Source organism: Lonchura striata, chromosome 14, assembly GCF_050655825.1.
Source record: "Lonchura striata isolate lonStrDom1 chromosome 14, ASM5065582v1, whole genome shotgun sequence".
Taxonomy (NCBI): Eukaryota; Metazoa; Chordata; class Aves; order Passeriformes; family Estrildidae; genus Lonchura; species Lonchura striata.
The window spans coordinates 4494145-4516311 of record NC_140716.1 but is presented as its reverse complement, the minus strand read 5'-3'; the positions used below and the strand labels follow the sequence as shown (position 1 = coordinate 4516311).

The 22167-nt window shown below is 41.8% G+C and overlaps 1 protein-coding gene across 1 annotated transcript in view; it reads right to left on the bottom strand.

The window, feature by feature from the left end:
- The window catches only part of GNA12 (G protein subunit alpha 12), a 40374-nt gene that overhangs the window by 11556 nt on the left and 6651 nt on the right, over nt 1–22167 (bottom strand). Inside the window, exon 2 of the mRNA XM_021549394.3 lies at nt 16893–17108. Within this exon, the coding sequence (XP_021405069.1) occupies nt 16893–17108 (216 nt within the window). The remainder of the gene's footprint in view (nt 1–16892; nt 17109–22167) is intronic.

The window sequence follows — 22167 nt, the reverse complement described above, 5'->3', positions numbered from 1 at the left end:
GGCTGATGTTGCAAGAAAAGCTGTGGCAGCTCCAGAAACTTCCTCAGATCAACAGTGTTCATAGAAAGCTGTTGAGCTTCTGCCTTTCAGATTCAAAAAGACTCATGTCTTCCATTGTCCTAATAGTACACTATTTCCTTTAAAAATATTTTAGCAATATTCATAAATAATGCTCTCAAGATACGAAAGATTTAATTTCAACCAGCACAATAGGATAGGAAGCCCCGTTCTGTCACAGTCCCAGCAGAGTCTATCAGTGAAGCATTTATACACTGACATTTCTTATTTATTTTTAACTACTGCTGGATTAGTACCTTTCACATTGGAAAGTTACAAACCAGTTGGCTATTTTTGTGGATTTTCATCCTCCTTGATAATAAATCAAGATGTTTCAGCAGTGTCTCCTGCACCCACACCCCGTGTTTTACGGGACAGCTGTGGGGGAGGGAAGAGTGACCTCTGAGTTATGAATTTTATGTAGCTCGGATGATCCTTTTTTGGTGTCCCAGAGTACAGCAGTGACCATTGGTGCTGCACTCCTTGCTCCCCACCCAAGAGTGACCACAAAGCTGGGTGAGTCAGGGTGTCACTGCTGAGCTCTGCTCCCTCCGCAGCCCAGACCCTGTGAGTAACAGCTCTGCGGCTGGGACCGAGAGAAGGGCTCCGAGATGCTGTTCCCATTGTTCAGGAGGATGAGTCACTGCACATCTGGGAACTGGGGGAATGAAGAAACACAAACAGAAGGCCTCAAATGAGCCCACAATGTAGTATCGCTATTGGATTATTTAAAAAAAAAAAATTGTTATTCTTTTAAACTGGCCTATCTGCAGTATAAAGTTTGGTGAAGCCAGAGAAAATAGTGCAATTTGTTTAAAAACTGACTGGTGGAAGAGAAAGGGAGGAAAGTTGAAATGTAAACATATACTCCTGCTTCCTGAAATAGTCCTCTAAAACTCTTTTTATATGCTAGATTATTTTGACCACAGCATTCCCAAGGGGCAAAAGCCATGAAATAAAAAAAAATTTTAATCTACATACTTTGTGCAATGTGAATGCCATCTACCATGAGCTCCAAATAAGTCACCATGAAAATAATGATTGAACTCAACATCCCTGTCCCTTCAGGCTACGTTCAGAGCACATAGGAAATCCCCACACAGAAATGTTATAACTAATCTGGCATCACTTCCTTTGCCATCGATAGCCTCATTTTGGGCAGAGTTCCCAAGCACTGTTTATTGCATGAAAATAATGCACAGCAATAATATGTAGATTACTTTAAAATACTCCCAGAAACTCAGCAGACATGTTCTAGAAAGCCAGAATTTATCAACCTGTCACTGTAACCCTCAGATATTCAGAGTGAGCCTTGGTCAGACGTAAAGGACAGTGACACATCCCATTGTCCAGCTCCCTAAAATACTGGCTCATTTCAAACTTTTCCTGCTGAAAAGCAGTTCCTCTCTATTCTGCTCTGAACTAGAAGACTTGAAAGGGGACTCTCTGTTCCAAATTGGCTTTTTTCCTTTCCTTGTCCCAAGGCCTTTTTGACATAATATTAATTTAGCCCTTCCTGATCATTCTGTCTCTGGATGTTAAATTTAGAGTGCACAATTTAAGGTAGACCTGTCAGTCTTAGCTTGTTTCAGATGATGGATTAAACCACAGAGGAAGGAAATGTTGCACTTCAAGGAAGCATCTAGTACAGATCAAAAAGAAACACAAAATACAGATCTGACAGAATTCCCACACTGCAGCGAAACACATACTGCAAATAATTGCCACAACCTGCAGCAGAGTCTGCAAAACACTGATCCAGATAAAACACCAGGGTTGGCCACCCACCCCCTGCTCAGGAGCTGGAAAACACTCAGCAGCAGGGCTGAGAAACACAGAGGAAATCCAGGAGACCCTAGAAAGATGTTTGGGGATCTCCCAGCTCTGAGGTCTTGAGATGGACAGAAAACACTGACAAAATTTCATCCAAAGCTGGCCTTCTTTTAAGGAACCATTCCATGAGAGCTGCCTGAGACATGTACAGGCAAAAAGCAAACTTGCAAGCAAAATCTTTGTTTGCAAATACTGAGATCTCCCCTTTTCCAGGTTTCCTGGGATGTCAGTCACCTCTTGACTGTAAGGGGTCTGAATGTCACCACTTCAGATGTTTTATACAAGCGAGAGGCCCAAGGGAAAAGCAAGGTTATAAAATAACCAGAAGACCAGTATTTGAAAATGTTCAGGAGTTAGATCAGCCAAGTTTTTGGGTACTGAAAATGCTTTCCTTAGAGAGAGGCACTGGACACAAGCAGAAGGTTGACACCCTGCCACCATAACACAAATCCCTTGGGAATGAACGGGCTCAGGCTCTGCACCCTGCTTCTGTCCAAGGGCTAAAACTCTCCTGAGGGACAACTACAAACAAACAACTCCCCCTCCCCAAGCCCACAGGCTCCTTCAAGAGATTACTTCTAAATCTGCACTTCTATTCAGCCTCACTGCTAACAGGGCATAGATTTACTGCAGCCAGAAAAGTGTTCCCTCCTCTTTGACAGCTGATGAATTCAGTATTATTTTCCAAGGAGGTGAGCAAGTCTGTACTTGTTAAGAATTCCCCCAGAGGATGCTGAAGTAACCTAAATTGCCCTGAAATGCTGATGCCCATTGGACACTGCAACTCAGTTCTACAGATATTCTACATCCTGTCTGGGCATCGAAATTTATTGACACAAGACAAACATTAATTTTTCATTCAATCACCAGCTCCAATGCAGAGATCAACCACTTCTCCTCATTTAAGCTGTACAGAATTCCAGCTATCAAATCTCTCCAGTGTTATTTAACTTCCTCCTTAACAACAGACTGAGCTCCTGGCTCCCATCCAGCAACTCCAGTGCTTATACAAGTTGCTGCTATCTGGACCCTACAAACACACCAACTACAAAAAAGAGTACCATATGGTTCCTAACTTCTAAAAATTACCTCTCCCTTCTCATGCCTGCTCACACACGGTAGGTATCAGATATTAAGGTCTGAAAATATTTTAAAAATTCCTTATTTGTCAGCACAGTCCAAACAGGCAATGGGAAAATTTGTTTGTACACATCAGGGTGGGTTTATATTAACTCATCCTCCATGACACATGGCCTAACTGTGCTTTGCAGCATATGGAAAATAATAGGTGATAAATATTTATTTAATTCTCCAGAAGACCTTTAGGCTAATCAGAGCTTCCACATCAGGACTAAGATTTGTGGAATCCTGTGACTGAAATTCCAGCCTTGCAGCTAAGAAACACTCATACAGGAGTGGAGTTCTTTGCTGAAGGGCAACTCTTAACATGTGTTAGCTTTTTCTAGCAATCAAATACAGCAATTTTTTCTCCTAAGTGCTGCAAGGGAAAACTAGAGTTACATTTTTTCCTGAAATTCTAGGTATTTCTACATCAACAGGATGTAGATGAGATAAATTACTTTTGGACTAGGTTAACAATTCTGTCCATTTGTCTCAAATATGCACACCAGCAGCAATGCCTCCAGGAAGAAAGGAATTTTCTGTTAATAGACTAAGGCAGGCTCCATCCTACACTAAAAGCTTCAAGAAACATTAACAAAAGATCCCTGTAATTTTGATTTTTCTCATACTTACTATCTTACTCACTGCTCTTTCTGCTTCACAGATCTGCAGTGGCTGGAAGAAAAACAGGTGCAAACAGCAGAGAAAACAGTATTGGCCACAAATAAAACACAAAGTGTAACACAAACATGCTCAATGTTAGCTTTCAAATAAATAAATCCAGAAAAATCCTTAACCAGACAGACCTGCACATCAGGGATTCAGCATGTCCTACCCTTCACTGACAGCAGCTAGCAAGAGCTGAGGAGTGGATGCAAGGGGATTCATGACCAAATTCATGTTCAAACAACAAAAATAGTTCAACGACTGCATCCAACATCAGCAGCGAGCCCGGCTCAGAGCTGGCACGAGTGGCTGCCAGACCTACTCTGAAGCATCCCATGGAAGGATTCCTTCCTGTTTCCCTGCCAGCTGTCCAAGGGAATTCATTGTCTGCAAGTGCTGCCAGGGCCCTTTCATCTCCACACCGGAGGTTCTCCATGGAGCTGGGCGAGTGCACGCCAGGCTCAGCTTCTCATTCCAGGCACAGCCAGCTCAACACCCCAAAAGCAACTGAAACAGCACTCCTGCCACAGCTAGAACAAAGTCCTGGGCTGCACAAGGAGGGATGGATCCAAGATTCTGGCCCATCACCAGCAGATTATCCCATATATTCTCAGTGGGCAGCTGCCATGGAAAAATGGCAGCAACTGGATGTTTTTGCATCCGCTGGAATGATGCACAATCCCTGACCCCAGGCCCAAGCTTTGTTCCCAGCAGGTCAGAATGCAAACCTGAAACTTGCTCTGTTTACAGGAGACATCTGCAGAACCAGAACAGACAGTGACAAAAAAAAAAAAGTACCTCCTGAATTAATCTAGTCAGCAGTACTGACTATCTGATCAAGACTAAATCACAAGTTTACCAGTGAGTTTCCCTTTCAAATTTTATCAGATCAAGGGATGGGAAATAAATATCTTAGATCCTGTGGGCTGAAAAAGCAGCTAACACCAGCCATGAGAGAATGTTGAGCTTGGACTTTTCCATGGCATGTGGCCAGCTGGAAAGCTCAGCAACTTGGATGCACTTACAAGAGGCATAACCTTGAGTATCTTGCAGAACGATGCTTCCTGCTCCACTTACACACCAAAGATTTGCTGCAGTGTCCTAATGCTCCACTTTCTGGGGAAATATCAGCTCAGACATGTCATACTGAAATTTGTCTGTTGTTAAATGGTGACTATAAGGATTGCAAAGTGCATTCATCCCTCACATGTCTTTAAAATTTTGTTCTGAACAAGATTTTCTCATTTTGTCTGTATGCATACAACTGAGACATTTCTAGATGGGCAGAATAAAATGATGGCCTTGCAAAACTCAGAAAGCTGTTCGGTATCTGAAAGTAAAGTTTAGGTAAAACTCAGCTAAAATGCAACCTAAGTCTTAGCTGCACTCAGGAGTACTATTTAACATATAAAATCATATAAATATCATATATTGATTCATATAAAATCAAGTGTGTAGAGAATTGAGTACAGAAAGAAATTAAATTCCACCTTGTTTAATTACTCTGAAGTTGTGCCCCATGCCCATTACCTCAGTGCTTGGCAGGCTCAACACAGACAACACAAGGCTTGCAAGTCTGAGGGACTCCTCAAAGCAGCTTCAGAGCTGATTCTCAAAAATCATTTGCCCCAGAAATAAAAACCTCCTTTTTCAATAAAAGTTTGCTATTTGATAATTCTAAGAGACTTAGAATTGACCAGCCCTGAGGTGCAGTTTCTGCCTGTTGTCACCCTGCCTGCCTCCCCAGTGCCTTTCCAATCAGTGGGAATTATCATCCTCCATTACCTTGCAAGGTTTTTTATCTATTAACATCAAAACATATCAGCTATTCTAAATATTCTCTCCCTTTGTGACGTCTGTTTTGGCATGAGGAGGAGGAATTCTTCAAATCTGCACTTAAACCTTCACCCTACTGATACTTCAGTATGAAGATTTCATGCAACCTGGACTACTTTCAACACCAGAATTTGTCCTCTTTCATGTCTGAAAACAAACCTAAAGATGAAATCTGTGATAAGAAACACATCCTTAAGGCTTAAGGATAGAAGCTGTCACCTACTTCTAATCAGCTACACATGGAAATTAATCAAGGCATGGTGGAAAATGAAGTGAGTTTAACAAACTTTTCCAAGCTGTTGAGCAGCCTAGTCTATTAAAAAAAAAAATCCTAATTAAAGCCTCGGTCACATCCTACTGAACTGGAGAGAGGGCAGCAGTCCAGCCACACGGATGGCCAGCTGAACTCCCTGCAACCAGGAATGCATGTGCTGGGCTGGAAGAAAGAAGACAGAAGAAGAGGATATAGTAGGTGGCTCTTTTGTCTCCTGCCCACATCCAACACCACGACTGATTCACTACTGTACTCGGACCAGACTGAAAGAAAGCATATGGATCAAAGCCTTGAACTCAGAGGTGGAATTAAATGGGAAACAGTTCCATCAATAAACCAGTGCTTTTCCAGTTTGAGATTCTACCGAGTTTTCCAAAGTAGAATTAAGCAAGTATCAAGGAAAGCAAGTCAAATTAAGAGTTTTGGGGGCGGGGCGGAGAGCAGACCTTCTAAGGACAAACAGCAACAGTTTGTTCAGGAGGAGAGCCAAGTGAAGCACAAGTCTGCCTCAGTCTGACTGCAGGAATCTGTGTTGTATACAGAGGAGACATTCGAAAGGTGTCAATAAATTACTTCTCAGAGCAACATGTTTTCCACTTTCTCAAACAGAAAATCTTGCATGGTGTTTCCAAGAAGTTTTCCTGCCCTCCCTCAAATCCTGAGTCAATAATAGAGCAAAACAGGTTTACTCCGCAGAGTTGCTTTAGGTGTAGCTGCAAACTGCTGAGAAGGTGGGGACCACGCTGCCTCCTGCCTTTGTGACAGAAGCTTTTCCAGCAGTGAAGCTGAGAAAGGAGAAGTAAAACACTGAATAACCTTCCCCTTCTCCTTCAGGAAGGGCACTCAACAGCTCTGCTCCCTCCACTAGTGTTTGCTTATCAGCTGCTTGGTTTGTAGCACTTTGGAGCACTGAGATACAACAGCATCACATTCAGATGCATCTTAATTCATCTGATCTATGAAACCCTGCCCTGCTGCACAGCTACCACTGCACATAAACCCAGAAGTCAAAAGTAAAACACTGTTTCCTCCCTTCCTCTGCTCACCTTCTCCTCCTCCTCCACACTCAACACCTGTGAAAAGAGCCGGGATTTGAACAGCCTGTGAACACTTCAGGTAACTTTGGACAAACATTGAAGAAACTACTCTTTGAAGTACAGGCATCTTATTTTAGCATCAGGAAAGGAACCATTGCTTGGGAGAAGGATCAGTGAGATAAAGACACTCCTTGGCAAGCACCAGGTTAAGGCAATTTGTTCCCACTTGTGATGCCCATGGCTTGTTCCTTTCCCAGCAGCACAGCGTGTCACCCCCTCAGCTGTGCTCAGCCACCCCCAGGCTGCATCCCTCCCTTCTCCAAGAGCAGCTTCCAAAAAACCCACCCAGCATAAACAAGAGCTCAGTGCAAAGCAGAACTCCCCAAACCACCATTTCCTATTGCTCCCTGGCATTACTCTGTCCAGAGCAGAGCCCAAGGTGAGCTGAAGCCAAGAGTGGTTTGCATTCAGTGAAACTCTCCATGTTTTAAGGCAAACCTGGTTTGTTTGGGAGACAGCAAGAGCAAGGGGAAAAGCAGAAGAAAAGTAGCTTAAAGACATTACAATGTTTTTGAGAAGTCATTGCAAAAAGATCAGGATTTGGATAGGTAGCAAGGGTACAACATCACTGCCTGAGCAGGTTACTGCTGCCTAACCATCCTAACTGCATTTTCCTTTTCATCTTTCTCTCAGGCCCCGCCTTTTCAAGAACATGGGCTCATTAAACACAATTCACTCTCATTGTGATAAGTAAAGAACAACTTCAAATATCTGCTAAGTATAAAAATACAGAAGATATGCCAGTTTGACTCTCCCATAAAAACAGACGTAGCTTTTAACATTTCGCTTATTTGTTCATCTGTTCATTTTACTTGTTCTTGATCCTACATAGCCTACAATAAACTAGGATATTCAGGAAAGCCTGAAAGCATTCATTACCCATTATCCTATTAAATTCAGTGGCCCCTTTGAAAAATCCAAGCGTTAACCTCTTACTGTTTTTTCTCAAGGGAACCTTTTAGAATATTTTTAAAGGCACTGAAAACACCCTTGCTTGCTGTCCCAGTTCTAGGGACAGGGTTTTGTACCAAGAAAAAGCTGAATGGGTACCAAAAGAAAACTGAATCACTAAAAGAAACATATAAATGAGGTACAAAAGGCTGACTTGTAAAACTGGAACTTTCTGAAGTGCACTGTCAGCAGTGCTGCTCTGAGCAGAGAGAGCAGTGTCAGGGAGATAGGCTTAACAAAACCAGTCACCTCTTCTTGGGCAGTGCCTATGTCCCCCCCCCCAATTTCCTGAAACCAGCCACAGGCTCAGAAAACTGCTAATACAGCACACAGCAAGTCTCTCTCTCCCTTCACACAGCTAAGCCAGCCCTTGATGCATCTTCAAGTAGTGCATGTAGCTTTTATACATCAAGAACTCTGAACTCCCATATCATGGGAACAAAAATATATATGTCTCCTTTCCAGTTGTATCTTTGAGACTGAATGGATGAAACCAGTCTGACAAGTGGAGCCCTTCCAATAGAAACAGAATCATTTGTTTTTAGGCAGAAAAACATTAACATATATGTCTCTGCATAATAAAGTACTTTTGTAGCAACTCAAAAGTTTTCATTGTGCTACCATGACTTTAACCTATTCAGATGCTCATTACTGAATATGTGAGCTCTCTCCTGCTTCCACCAAATTTCAAAATTCAGCCTTCATTAGATTCCCTCTGTCATTCAAAGGGTGCACCCTTAAATGTGCCTAACGTCTGAGATTTCTGGAATACATTTTCATGACTGTGAATCTCTGAGGTGATAATAGCTGCCAATTTTAAAGTTTCCTAAATGATTGAGGTCTATTAGAAACTTTCTGAGTATGAAATTAAACAGCATAATCAAAGCTAAAGGCTGCTTACTGAGCTGGATTTGTCTCTGCCCAGACCTTTCCTGCACACCAGAAAGGGATAAAGAGATTACTCCAGTGGTTTGTAGCTGCAGTTGGGTACTGGCTCAGACAGCCTGAACTGAAAGTTTCCTTCCTTGTTTCTCACAGCATGTGCCAGCATTTCTTGATGGGAATGCAAAGATTAATTACAGCTGTACTTGCTCTGAACAAATCCTCATATTCAATACAGTCCTGCAAGATTTAGAGAGCACTAATTAGGGCTCAGAACAACAATTCTGCAAAGACAAACATACAGAGTATTTTTTCTAATTATTTTATGCATAATAAAATTAAAGCTTCTTTTCAGATCCAAGGTGGCATTTATTCTCCAGAGCTGGGAGCCAAAAGGGCTTTTCCAGCCCAAGAACATTAGATTAAGTGTTTCAGTGGAGCTGTTGAAGGTAAGACAGCAAACAATAATCACTTCCATATGTACATAGAGAGGTAAGGATGAGTAAAAAACCTTTTGGGACACCCAGACAGTTCCCTAAGGGGCTCAATTACTAAGAGGTAAAGACAAAAAAATGTCTGTACTTAGTAAAATACACATAAGGAAAAAGAAATCTTTCAACCAGGAAAATGGCAATCATTAGGCAAGAGGCAAATACTTGCAATGATTTTGCACCATGGAAGGTGTAAATATGAAGTTGTTTCTCTCATTTATCTTAACCACCCCAAAAACACAGTCAAGATGTATTGGCTTCCAAAGGCCAGCAGTAAAAAGCTCCTACAGGAAGTCTTACATAGTACCAGACTTTTTAATCTGCCTCCAAGAATCTGTAAATTAAAGGTAGGTCTTCATTAAGTCTGAATTTCAGCCTTTTGGTACCCATAGAGAGCAGAGCATTAATAAAGTGCATTAATTGCACGTCTTACAGACTTTGGAGGTGATTTTACCCAAAGCTTTTGATCTTTAAATAATGTAAAAATTACAAAACTGTTGAGTGCTGGGAATTCACTATACAGAATAGTAGGACAACCAGTAGCACAGCTCTTTTTATTCATATCAGCTCCCATATGGTAGGCATATCAATTTCTTGTTATACACTTATTTATTATGTATGATCTTCTCATTACTTTCCAACTTATCCTCCCAATTCCATGCAGGCCACATTTCACCCAGCTGTTGCACTTTGTCATAACCTAAGGTCAGGAGAAATTCCTGGTAAGAATCCTTATATTTTCCCACAGAGCATTTACCACTCAATGCTTGGTTGAGGTTTCAGGTAGGTACAGTCACCAGCTGCTGTTCTCCAAGACTTTTCCACTTGCACTGCTTTAAAAAAGTTGTAATTCATGACCTTTCTGGTTCTTCTTATTTCTCTCCAATAGCAGAAAGAACTTAAGAATGGCTAATAACTGCTTTACCCATCACAGCTTTCTTAGGTTGGTTCTGCCTCAGAGAACAGCTCTTGTCACTGAGAAAAGATTTTGCAAGAGCAGATTTTGCTACAATTCAAAATGATTTGCAGTGATTCCCCAAATGGTTGTGAATCCAGCCTATTTTAAATGCAAGTTCTTCTCACCTCTTGTTCAATGGCACTTAAAGCAAAACTGAGAGCACCAGGAGGAGCATTCCTTGCTGTGGGTGACAGCCAACATCTCCAACTCTGCCTCCTGCTCCAGCTCAGTCCTCAGGTTGAATCCCTGACTGTCAAGACAAACTTGCACAGCCAAACCCTGCACTGCTCCAGGAGCTCTCTGCTGGCAGCAGGCCCATTAACATATCTCATTTAAGCATTCATTTTTAGAATATTGCAGATTTAAGACTGAAGATTGAACTTCTGCAGATGCAGACTGGCTAACTCTATAACCTTTGCCAGCACCCACAGAATTTTGTGTGAAGGTTTCCAGCTGCATTTTGCTTTGTTATCTCTCAATTTTTAATAAAACCTGAACTATAGCTCACTAACTTTCACCTCCTCTAACAAACTACCACTTCTGTTTGGGGGTTCTTACTTGAGACCTTGCTCTGAAAAAAACTTTCCTATTTGGTCACAGAGACAGGATTAGAAGCCAGGGACTCCAGCTGCTAATCCTTCCTGCTGCAGAGCAGCCACCACGCTTTGCAGCATTACACTTAAACAAGCAATTAACCTCCCCTGCTGTACAAAGATGAGTCAGACTCCATAACCTGACCAGAAACTTTGGAGGTCTTGGGATTGGAAGCAGAACTAGAATTAAGAACTTAATCTGGATCTCTGGCACTTAATTGCTGTGACACTAGCTCAAAGCCTTGCTCAAATATTTAACTAAGAAACATCTTTATAAGTCTCCCTTCCATAAGAGTCCAGAGCAAGTCAGTGATCTTTTGGTAAAATCTACAAGTCAGTGATCTTTTGGGTTAATATGACATCTTGTGTCAGATAAGGCCACTCTTTCAGAATCCTAACATAACAAAACTAGATTATCATTGACTCTTATTGTGTTTTATATACAAATTACAGCGTTATCATTCCTTGCATGTACTAGCTATGATTCAGACAAACCAATTTACCATCCACAGCTTCACAATTAGCTTCAAAAAGAAAGAAAGAAAGAATATAATATTGTTAGATACAGATGCACTTGACTTTCAGCACTAATAGTGTGCAAATACAAAAAATTAAGGCTCGGCAACAGCAAACATGAATTTGTGCTTTGTAGTTCTGCTGTCAATCCCTTGTTTTGTAAAAAAAATTTGTGGGTTAGAGTGGTATGTCCCATCCAGATATAGAAAAGAAAACAAAAAACCACGTAACTTCCCAGAAATAATTTAGTTTCACAGGAGTTCTGTAAGCTAGGAAATACCCATGCAGAGCTCAAATGTATTTTGGCAGAGCTGCTGCCTAGTCCCAATTACATGCATTAAATGGTAACAAGATTTCCCAGGCTGGCACTTTGAACAGTGTGGTTATTGCCTTTGTACATCTCACCAGCATTGGTCAAGCCTCAATGGATTTCACTGATGAAATATGAGAGTTTCACAGTTCTGGAGAAAAAAAATCATCCTTGTAGAATAGGCAACATTCACAGTCTCTTGTGTAAGCTCATATTCAAACAGTAGTTTGCAAAGAGAAGAGCTCATTTTTGTGTTACAGCCAATTGTATAAGCTGGGCTGGATTTGACACTCGGTATTTCCTCAAGTGCACAGTGATTTACAGCGATGCCAGGCACAAGTATCCCTGCATTTCAGGGCTCTGCCATATGTGCTGAGAGAGCAAATTGCCTAGAAACATGCTTTTAGGGCTGGCTCGACTCTGCCATTGCATCTTAAAGAGAAACAATCAGTTGGAAACTTGGTGCTGCAGGATTTGGGAAATCTCTGTTAAAGTGCATTGAAGAACTCTGACAAAATCCAACCCATTGCTGTAGATTTCATTGAATATGTCACTTCAAAAGTCACCTACTTCTCCAATTAAGTCAGTTTTCTGCTGCCCCATCTCTCAATTCATTCGGCTTCAGCCAAATGCTGCCACAAAACCTCCCAGTGCCTCAGGAGCTGATGTACAGCCCAACTCCTGATTACATCACTGCTGTACCGAGCATTTCTGTACAAAAATAAAGACACTGAAGCCACAGTTTGTCTACCCTGAACTGAGAATTAGTGTGAATGACTGGTGCCTCCCCTGCACACTGGCCAGAACACACAGCTGCCGGCCTGTGAGGCTGTGAAGCCATCAGCTCCTTGCATGGGGAGAATGCAGCAACAAAGCTCTCCTACCCCAAGGAGCACGCTGCTCCCTCTGCAGTGTTCCAGCACACTGCCTGGCCTGGCAGGCAGAATTTAACCAATTCCAGGGGCTGCTTAACAGAAAAACAACAAACTCCATGGTTAATTCTCAGAGGGTGACCCATGTGCTATTGCAAATATCCCTCGATTCCCCCTCACCTCTCACCCAGAGAATGGTGAATGAAAATAAAAGAAAGGGTCTTTAAAACATTTTCCAGAGACTTCCCACAACCAAGGCTTCAGAGGCTCTCAGTATTTGAAGTATTAATGGAAGCGTTCCATACAATTCCCTGTGCACACAGCTAAAAATAGCTATGGACACAGTACTAAGGTTTTTGTCTATATTTGCAAGAGCCTTACTTCCCTCTCAGGAACCACAACTTCCCATTAATGCTGACATCTATTTTTTCTTTAAAAAAGAGTTATTAAAACACCAGAAAGTCTTTTAACAGTGCAGGGATCATCAATAATAATATTAATACATCAATAACAACAATTTCAATTGATATTCTGGTGATGGATCATGAACATATTTTCTATAACAACAGTATTAAATTTGCTCTAAGAACTGCTAAAGACACATGATGGTCTTGGCAGATCTGCTCATTACTATCCATCTGTTCTTTATTATAATAATAATAATTTTTATTCCCTGGCAAGCTCTATTTGCCCCATCTTTACCTACAATGACATCAAGCATGCCAAGCTGCAAGAAGTCAAAAGAGTATCTAACCTTGTGTCAGACTTTTTGTGCTGGACTTATTGAATGGCTTCTCACATTCTCACAGTAAAGACCTGAGAGGATGGAAAAAACAAAAAAAACCCCAAACCACAGAACAAAACGGAAACCATATGACCAAAGCAATTCCCATCTTGGCCTTGGTCTCCATGGTTTATAGCATAAAAGGAAATGTCACTAATGGGTGAAAAAGAGCCTGCAGATACACACACCCAAGCTCCCAAATACACCCAAGCACCTCTCATTAGGCTCAAACTGCAGCAGCTCCCACCCCTGCAGCCAAATCCTGCAGGAAATCCCACTGCCTGCTCTCCAGGAACATTCCCAGTGGGATTTGTCTCCCCCTGCTGATACTGGGGGATTTGCAGCCCCTTGCCCAAACTACCACGGGCACTCTCCAAGGAACAAATATCCCTGGACATCTGGAGACTCATAACCAATGTATTTATTCCTTTCTAACACACAGACAGAAAATGGGGTGGGGATAATGAGGGCAGGGGAGAAGGGAGAAGAATCCCATTCTGATTACAAAGGAATTCCTATTCCAGTAGTTAAAAACGAGGACAGACGTGACAATGGAAGCAAACATACAATGGAGCTTTTGTCCCCAAACTACTTGGCTCCCATACAAGGAACAGAGGAACTTGGGTTGGTGGGGACTGGCTGGGGTAGGGGAAAAGAGAGAGGCTGATGTTTGTAAAAAGAAAGCAAAATTGGTTCGTCTGCTTTAAGACTGGCTGGGAAGACAAAAGCAAAAAAAAAAAAAAAAAAAAAAAAAGCAGCCTGCTATTGTAGAATCCACCCACTCACTTCTGAAACGCTCAAAAACCCAGACAGGGATTTACAACCAGCACTTGGAGGCACTGAGTATGAAGCAGAAAACACTCAAATGCCCAGAGGCAGCTTCTGCAGTGCCAGAGAAACAGCTTTTACATTGCACAGGGTTATGGTCAGAGCTGTTTTCTTTCAACAAGTTTGTTACTGCTGAGTCAGTCACTGAGCTGGGCACTGCAGACCATAGGAAGGCACCTGCACACTGCAATTTTCAGCTCTAGTCAACCAACCAACATGTTTTAGTTTTTAACAGTCCCACAGCTTCCTGCAGAAACGGAGCATTCACGAGTACACCAATAATCCTACAGCTCTGAAGCCAAAATAACAACAATGATTTAAAAAAAAGCTGGTGTTCAGTTGACTGCAAGATGAGGGTGAAGAAAATGTCAGTGCTGAGTGGGGTTGTTTTTTCAAACAGTGTCAAGGCACACTCAGAAAGATCACAGTAATGTAAAGCTGCAAAATTTTGGTGATGATTTAAGAACTATTTTAAAGATAATAAATTCAGTTTAAACCAAGCATATTCCATTTAATAGCTCGCTTATACTACGGGAGAAAGAGAGCGCTGATGCAGAGGTTTTCTTTAGCCTAAGTTAAAATCAGTTCAGAAAAGATTTATTTTCTCAGAGTCCACTATATCTGGCTTTTATTTATTTACACAAGTCTATATCCAGCAAGGGTTTAAACTAAATGAAGGTATGGGTTTATACATATCATATGCAATTACAAATTAGGCATCTCCTTAAACCACCTCTTTCTTTAAAACATGATGTAGTTTTAAATTTTTTAAAGGAATTGTACAGTTGCTTATTCCCATATACTGGGAGAATCAGACTTCTGCTGAACTAAGAAGCAAGATATGGAAATTTATTCAAAGTATTAAGGTGTTAATAATTTGTTTAATCCAGAAGCAGCATTTAAAAACCTTTTATGCAGCCAAGTGCTTTTTTTTAGTTACAAGTGAAGGACTTTCTGATCCCCTGGTGATGTAGCCTGCACAACAAAATAACAGCACCCAGATTTTCTTGTCGTCAGTGCCACAGGTCTGGGATGGAGTTACAGAGTTTTTGTGGCACACGTGGCTGCAGTATTGACAGAGTAACAGCCCTGGTGCCTGCAGCAGTTCCAGGTGTCCCAGTAACCTCACCCAGGTGACACCAGTGGCATCCAAAAGGATGTACAGTGGAACTGCAGCATGATGTTGAAGATGACAGTATATCAAATGATCACTTGCATCCCTCTCTGCTTTGTTTCTGTGGGGCTTTTTTATTTTTTTGGTATTTCCTGTTTAATCCTCTAAGCCAGGGAATGCAGAGGTAGGCCTACTACTTTTGGAATGCTATTTATTCAACAAATGGGACTTTCCCCCCCCAGTTTGATACTACTTTATTGCTAACCAGTGCAGGAATGAACCTCCCACATGATCTCCATCTGAATCTCCCTCTACAAACAAAATCCATGCTTGACCATAGCATTTCCCAGGGAAACAAACAATATTAGCAGGCTGCTGATGCAACTATTGCTTACCATACTGGATTCTCTTAGCAGTTATTTCATGGCAAATTCAAGTTCCCTGTGGCACGAGCCATCTTTTTATTCCACATTTCAACAGTGCTTAGAACAGCAGAGCCTGTGTCTACAGATGCTAGGAATAATAGAACAATTAATCCATCCTCTCTCCCCCTGCACATCCTTCCCCGCACCCCCAGTGCTGTAACATGGAAATTGTTTCATTTTTAGCCTAAGGAAGTGAGGTTTATCCAATCATCCTGTGACAGCTTTGCTTCACCATTTCATTTATTCTTTACCTATTTGGCAGTCTCATGATACTTCAGAGACAGATTTCAAAGATATGCAACAACATGACTCAAGCAGGCATCTTATTAGTGGAGACAGATGAATACCTAAGGGCTGCAGCATGAGTTTAACTACAGAACCAGACAACAGAGAACCCACACAGAGAAGCAAATGAGGGAACAATCAGAATTTCACTATCCAATTTCTCTAGCTCTCCTTCACCTGTATCGACTTCCTTTGTAAAAGAATCTAAAGGAGACTACACAAAGCCCTGTTTCTATCCTTTAACTCCTCTAATTAAGCAATGATAACATAGCAATTGTGGAACCGGGTCTCGATCAGCACCTTGCTCCACAGAACAGGGAAGAAAAAGAGAAGGAAAAAAAATTCTCTCCATCTTGTACGTATGAAGAAAAAGGAGTGGATTATGACCAGCTGTCAGAAACATATCCCATACCAGAAGTGCAGCTATTTTGGCACAAGAGCATGAAGACCTAACAACAGGAAAGCAGGGAAGGGAGCACATTTTTATGCTCACTGTCATCTTTCAGTTGCTTATCCAAGTTTCAGTTGCAGACGTCAGGATGAAAAGAAACAGTCAGGGAGCAGCAGCCTGAATGGGTGTTGCATTCACTTCAAAAGAGTTGCATGCAGGAAGAGTTTGCCAGCATCAATATAGTGCAAGCTGGCAGGACTGGAAAGTTACAAATTAAGTGTGCCTTCATCAGTGACCTACTATGAACAGACCTACTGAGCTGCTAAAATATTTTTAGTTCAACCAATTCCTGCCTTTTTTGGTTCCTCTTGCTCTTCCAGTTTATCCAGTCATGTGCACTTTTCCACTCCCTCTTACTGCCATGTAGTTTTTCAAGTTTGGCTCCAATTACCACTTGTTTCTGCTGCTGAAGTGCTCAGATTTACAGCACTCCTGCAAACAGCTAACAGGGTGGCTCCATCTTGCACGTAGCAAGCTGTGTTTGAGCTGAAGAGAGATTTATACTGCAGCACTTTTCTCCTCCCCCCGAGGAGATGGGTGTACTCACCAGCTGGTACTCGCTCCGGCGGCTGAAGGCTTCCTTGATTCCCGAATCCCTCCAGAGCGCGCCCAGGGCGGGCACGTAGAGCTGGAAGGTGGCAGGCTCGATGGGCATCCCAGCTTTGTTCTCAAAGGCCATCAGGAACATCCCATGCTTCTCATTCTCTGTGTACTGCCAAGGGATCCCCAGCTTGTCCCGTGCGTCAACCAGAACCCTGCAGCCCTAAAGAATGAGTCACAGAAGAAAGTCAGTGAATAATGATTAAAGTGCAAAACAACGAGGACTTGAAGGTAATTGAAGATTATTTTTTTGACACTGTTCTGGTGAGACTGAACTCAGGAGAGAATCAAAACCATTGTTTATTGCAACATCTCCAACAGCCTACTTCTGTAAGCAATTTAGCCACAAAATATTTCCCCAGGTGGAAAAAGTATTAGCAGCAACAGCTAATGGCAACAAGCAGCGCTACCGACAGATAATGAAAGTAAACACTAGTGAGAGTATGAGAAGTGTCTGAGAATTAAGAAAGGTGCCTGGGAACTAATGTGTCATCATCATAACTGTAGTTTTAAATATAACACCATGCCTGAAACCACATGCTTCCATCTTGTTCTTTGCATTTGAGATTCTGACACCAAAAAGGACATCCCAGCTTTCTCAAGCATTAGGGAGATCAGAAGAGCATGACAGGACTAAAGACATTGCATAGATTCCAAGCTACCAGGCTCAGGAAAGCAGATCCAGTTTTCCCTGAGAATCAACTTACTTTTTGAACTTGCCACACATTTGCCAAGCAACATGTGACAGGTAGGCTTTGCTACTCTAATACTGGAAAACAAGTAAAGCAATCTAGTTCTCGAATTAAACTCAGGATTACTGAGAGCTGGTTCTTTTCAGTTTTCAGTTTTTATGGAAACCTAAGTTCATATTCATGGCAACAAACCAAACACATGAGGTTAAAGAAATGTGATACTTCAGTCTTGCCTCTAACTTCACCTGCAGTAAACAGCTTCCAATGGCCAATATTTATTTCTCAATAGTGAGCCCCATTTTAGTAATGGATAGATCTGCTAATGGTGACTCAATATCTCAAGTACCATTGAATTCACCAGTAAAATCTCTAGGTTATACTGGATTAATTTCCTCATTATGTTGATCTTAGGTTCTATACGAAAATATATACTAAAAGATACAAAATAAATAAAATAAAAAATCTCCAAAAGAGAAGTTCTGTTTCCACAGCTACTCACAAGAGCCTCCACATTACTGAACTGATCTCTGCAAACTTTAAGCTATCAAAACCACATGTATGTTTTATTAACACTTGAACCTTTCTGCTCTCCAGTCCTTTAGCAGCACCACACAACAACAGTAACTTCTCAACAACAACCAAGATTAGAGAGGGAAGTGAAAAGCAACTTAGTGGAGTGTCACAGAATAGCAACTCAAATTAAAGTGTTGTGGCTGTCACAATCCAGCAGTGCTCCTGAAGAGCAACTTCCCAAAAATGTAAATATTTATGATTCTCTACTGATTGCTACTTCTTCTCAAAGTAGAGAATATATCTCCACAATACCACAAAAAGACTAAAATCAAATCTATTTACCAACTGATGCTTTAAATTCCAGACATAACTATTTAGTAACTGTCATACAGACCAAAAGCCAACTCTCATTCCTAGTTGCAGAGTTTATCCCTTTATTAACAGAAGCCTTTCGATGGTTATTTGAAGGGCACTAGCAAACAGAAGCATGAAAAACCCACTTATAAGGCTCTGTCTCTGAACTGCAGATGCCTCCATGATACCTCACAGCTTCACACACTTTTGCAAACCATCCTTTGCACGTACTTCCATCTTGGTTGCAACTGGGAAGCAGGGTCAGCTCCCCACCATGCCCAGTGAAGAACCTGGGAGATTTTTCCAGAGGATTGTGGTGACAGACCAGCAGGATGCAGTTATTTCTAGGTGTTTCATGCCAGGTTTGTCTCTGCTCAGTGAGAACTGTTGTGTATGAAGTGGTTAACCAGCACTGTGTGTGGAACAGTGTTCACCACGTCCCCAGCTCTGCCATCCCCCCCGGGTCACCTCCTCCCCTCGCTGCCCTGGGCCCTGCCCAGAGCTCCCAGCCCATCCAGCTCTGACCCTTCTCCTGCCTGGGCCCTGCAGGATCTCCAGCTCTGGGGCTGCTTTAACCCTTCTCCACCTCACAGCCACTGCACAGCATCCCAGAGGAATGGCTGCAGGTCTGCACAGCTCCTGCCTGGATAAAAGAGCACTGGCACCTCTATCCAAGTGCATTTCCCCACAGTGTTCTTCTGACTGTCCCTGCTCCTGCTGGAGACATGGAGGTTCTCAAGAGGCTGTTTGTTGTTAGGGAAAGTTTCATTATTTGTGTGGAGAAAACCACAGAACAGTTTCAATCAAGGGCGTACAGACTGCTCCAGTCCCAGAATAGTCACTTATCTGCTGGTTGCTGCTTGTTGGAAATGCAGGCTTGACCCTCCTTGAGAAAAAAAAGGAACTAAACTTAGGTCCCACAGACCCTGTGGGAGTGGATTAACCAGTGTAAGGTCACCCATGGGGAGCACGTGGCATCAGCATTGCTCTGACTGTTCCAGAGACAGAGATGTTGCCACCAAGTCACATGAAGAGCCCAATCTGGGACAAAGTGATTCAGTAGTAGGACACCAGCATCAGCACTGACAGACACACACTGCATGAAGAAAATAAAAACACAGGATGGAGATAGCAGGAATGCTATCCTGTACACACCCACAGCACCTCTCAAAATTTTTAGAACACGTCTGCTTCAACATGTGTCTCTAAAACACATCAGGAATAAAAGCTTCACATAACAAGCAAAACAGTCAATGTTTCTTCTGCCCAACTCTTCACAGTTAAAAGTGTGACTCAGCAAAATCCCCAGTAAAGTGAATCTAAACTTAACATTTCTCCATCTCCACAAAACAGTTCCATAAATGCTACAAACAGATGTCAGAAAGATGAGGAGAAACAGAGAACTCACTAAATTTAGATCCTATACACTCCTCTCACATCTCAGATTTACTGGTAACACTGTATTTTGCAACCTCACTGAGCATTTGATAATCCCTGCCTCATTAATCTGCAGAGCAAGTCACCATAGCAAAGGTTTCCTCTTACTGGAAATACAAGCAAGGCATTTTTCCTACTCCTTTCCTGACAGTTTTTCTAATTTTCTGTGACTATAGAAAATGCCAATTCACATTTTCATTCACGAGGCTGAACACCATCAATTACCATTCTGTTTTGAAATTTGGACTACAGAAAAAAAAGAAGCAACAAGTTTAGATGGGAAATAAACTTCTGAACACTTCAAGTGATTTAAAGCTTTTGTGCTGCAGTTAAAGCAGGACCCAGAATAAGCATAGATGGAAAGAATTAAAATTCACAGATAAGAATAGTGTCAGACATTAGAAAGTAGAAAACCAGCAGCATAATGGAAGCATCAACTAGGGAGGAAAAAGCCAGGAAATGCTCTGTTCCATTCCTTTCTTAATAATTTTTCATACATTCAAGTCACTGCATAAACCCCTGGCATGCACAACACCTGAATGGATTCAGGGTAGAAGAAGAAAAAGGTGTAACAAGAGTGTGATGAGATCTACCTTGTGAAGCACAATATCTTATACAGAAGAAAATGCTAAGTATAGAAATCCATAGATTTGAAAAGACAGCTAAGGCATAGCACACAAGAAATCTCAAGAAATTACAAACCACTTGCAGAAAGGGGACAAAGATTATTTTTCTCCTTCTCCTTGCTAGACAAATATGAGTTATCAAACAGTTCAAACTCAAAACCTACACACCCCCAGCCAGCCAAGAGCATTTACACAGGATGCTGGCCAAAAGCAAAAATGGACTCCAAAAGCCATGAAGAAGAATAGATGGAAGCAAAGTCCAGAGAGGACTATTCGATTACATTCCAGATGCAAATCCTGGCTCAGGGAGTTTTTGAAACCAAAGGCTGCCAATAACTGGAAGAGCACACCAAAGGATCACATTGCCTTGTGCTCTTACCCCATTTTGGTTGTGGGTTGTTTTTTCATGTCCCAGACAAAGGCTGAGCTCCTCAGCCTGACACAGCACAGCTGTTTGGAGCACGTTTGCTCCTCACCAGCAGGAAGGTTTTATGAGTATTTACACAAACGCTCATTACTAGGACTGGCTCAAATACATTTTTTCTCCTTTACTTTTGAAATCATCCTAGCTTTGGAAAAAATTCAGGTTCTCTTGTATTTTTAAATAATGATTCAATGAATTTGTGGGAATTATTAGAAAGGTTATCATAAGCTAATGTCAGTTGAAGCCAGAGATGTTTGCAGTATTTAAAGAGCAGAATGATTTAAGCATATCTCACATCTGTAGTTACACTGCTATATAAAACACAACACTCACTTTTTAAATTATTCATATGCTTCAGTACTTGAAGGATTCATTATCCCTAAAAGCTCACACCTTTCACCAGATGGACCAACTCAGAGGCCAAGTGAACACTCCTCAGTTAAGCACCAAACATAAAATTGGCATAACAGGTTTGGGGAGCCTTTGCTCATAGGCAAGGCCGGGTTCTTCCATGCACACACCAGCAGTCAGGTGATCAAAAACCACGATTCAGTGTCTAGAGAGAACCTGCAAACCTGCTCAGAGTTTGTATACAAATAGAAGAGTTCCCTACAGCACATTTTCTCAAGATAATTTTAGGGAACTACTACTGGGTGTGAGATCACAGACCAGAGAGTAACTGTTACACATGAAATACTACAGCAGGTACTTTTTACACTTTTACCATTAATACACTGCTCAACCTCACAGCAATGCCTGAAATCTCCAGCATCTACATATCAGTTATGGACCTTACTGTCCTGAAAGAAGTGCTGGGGACTCCAGGTGACAGGGAGATTCCTGCGTGTTATTCCTCACTCTTATTGACAAGGAACTGGCAGAAGTCTGAGGATCTCATCTCACAGAGACCAATCTAAATTGGAGCTACTGCCAACAGGATTGCTCCCACCTCAGCCCACAGACACTCTTTGGAGCAAGAGGAACAGTACAAGGTGATGCAGCCATAGGAACACAGGTTCACATGCACAATTTAAAAAAATATAATCATATGCACTGTTTGCAAATCGCTGTCTGGGCACTGCAGAGAAGGTGACCTACTCCAAACAGCAAGACAATCAGATTTTTACAGCACACTATCATAAAAGCATTAACAGAGTTTTTCTTTGATCTGTGTCC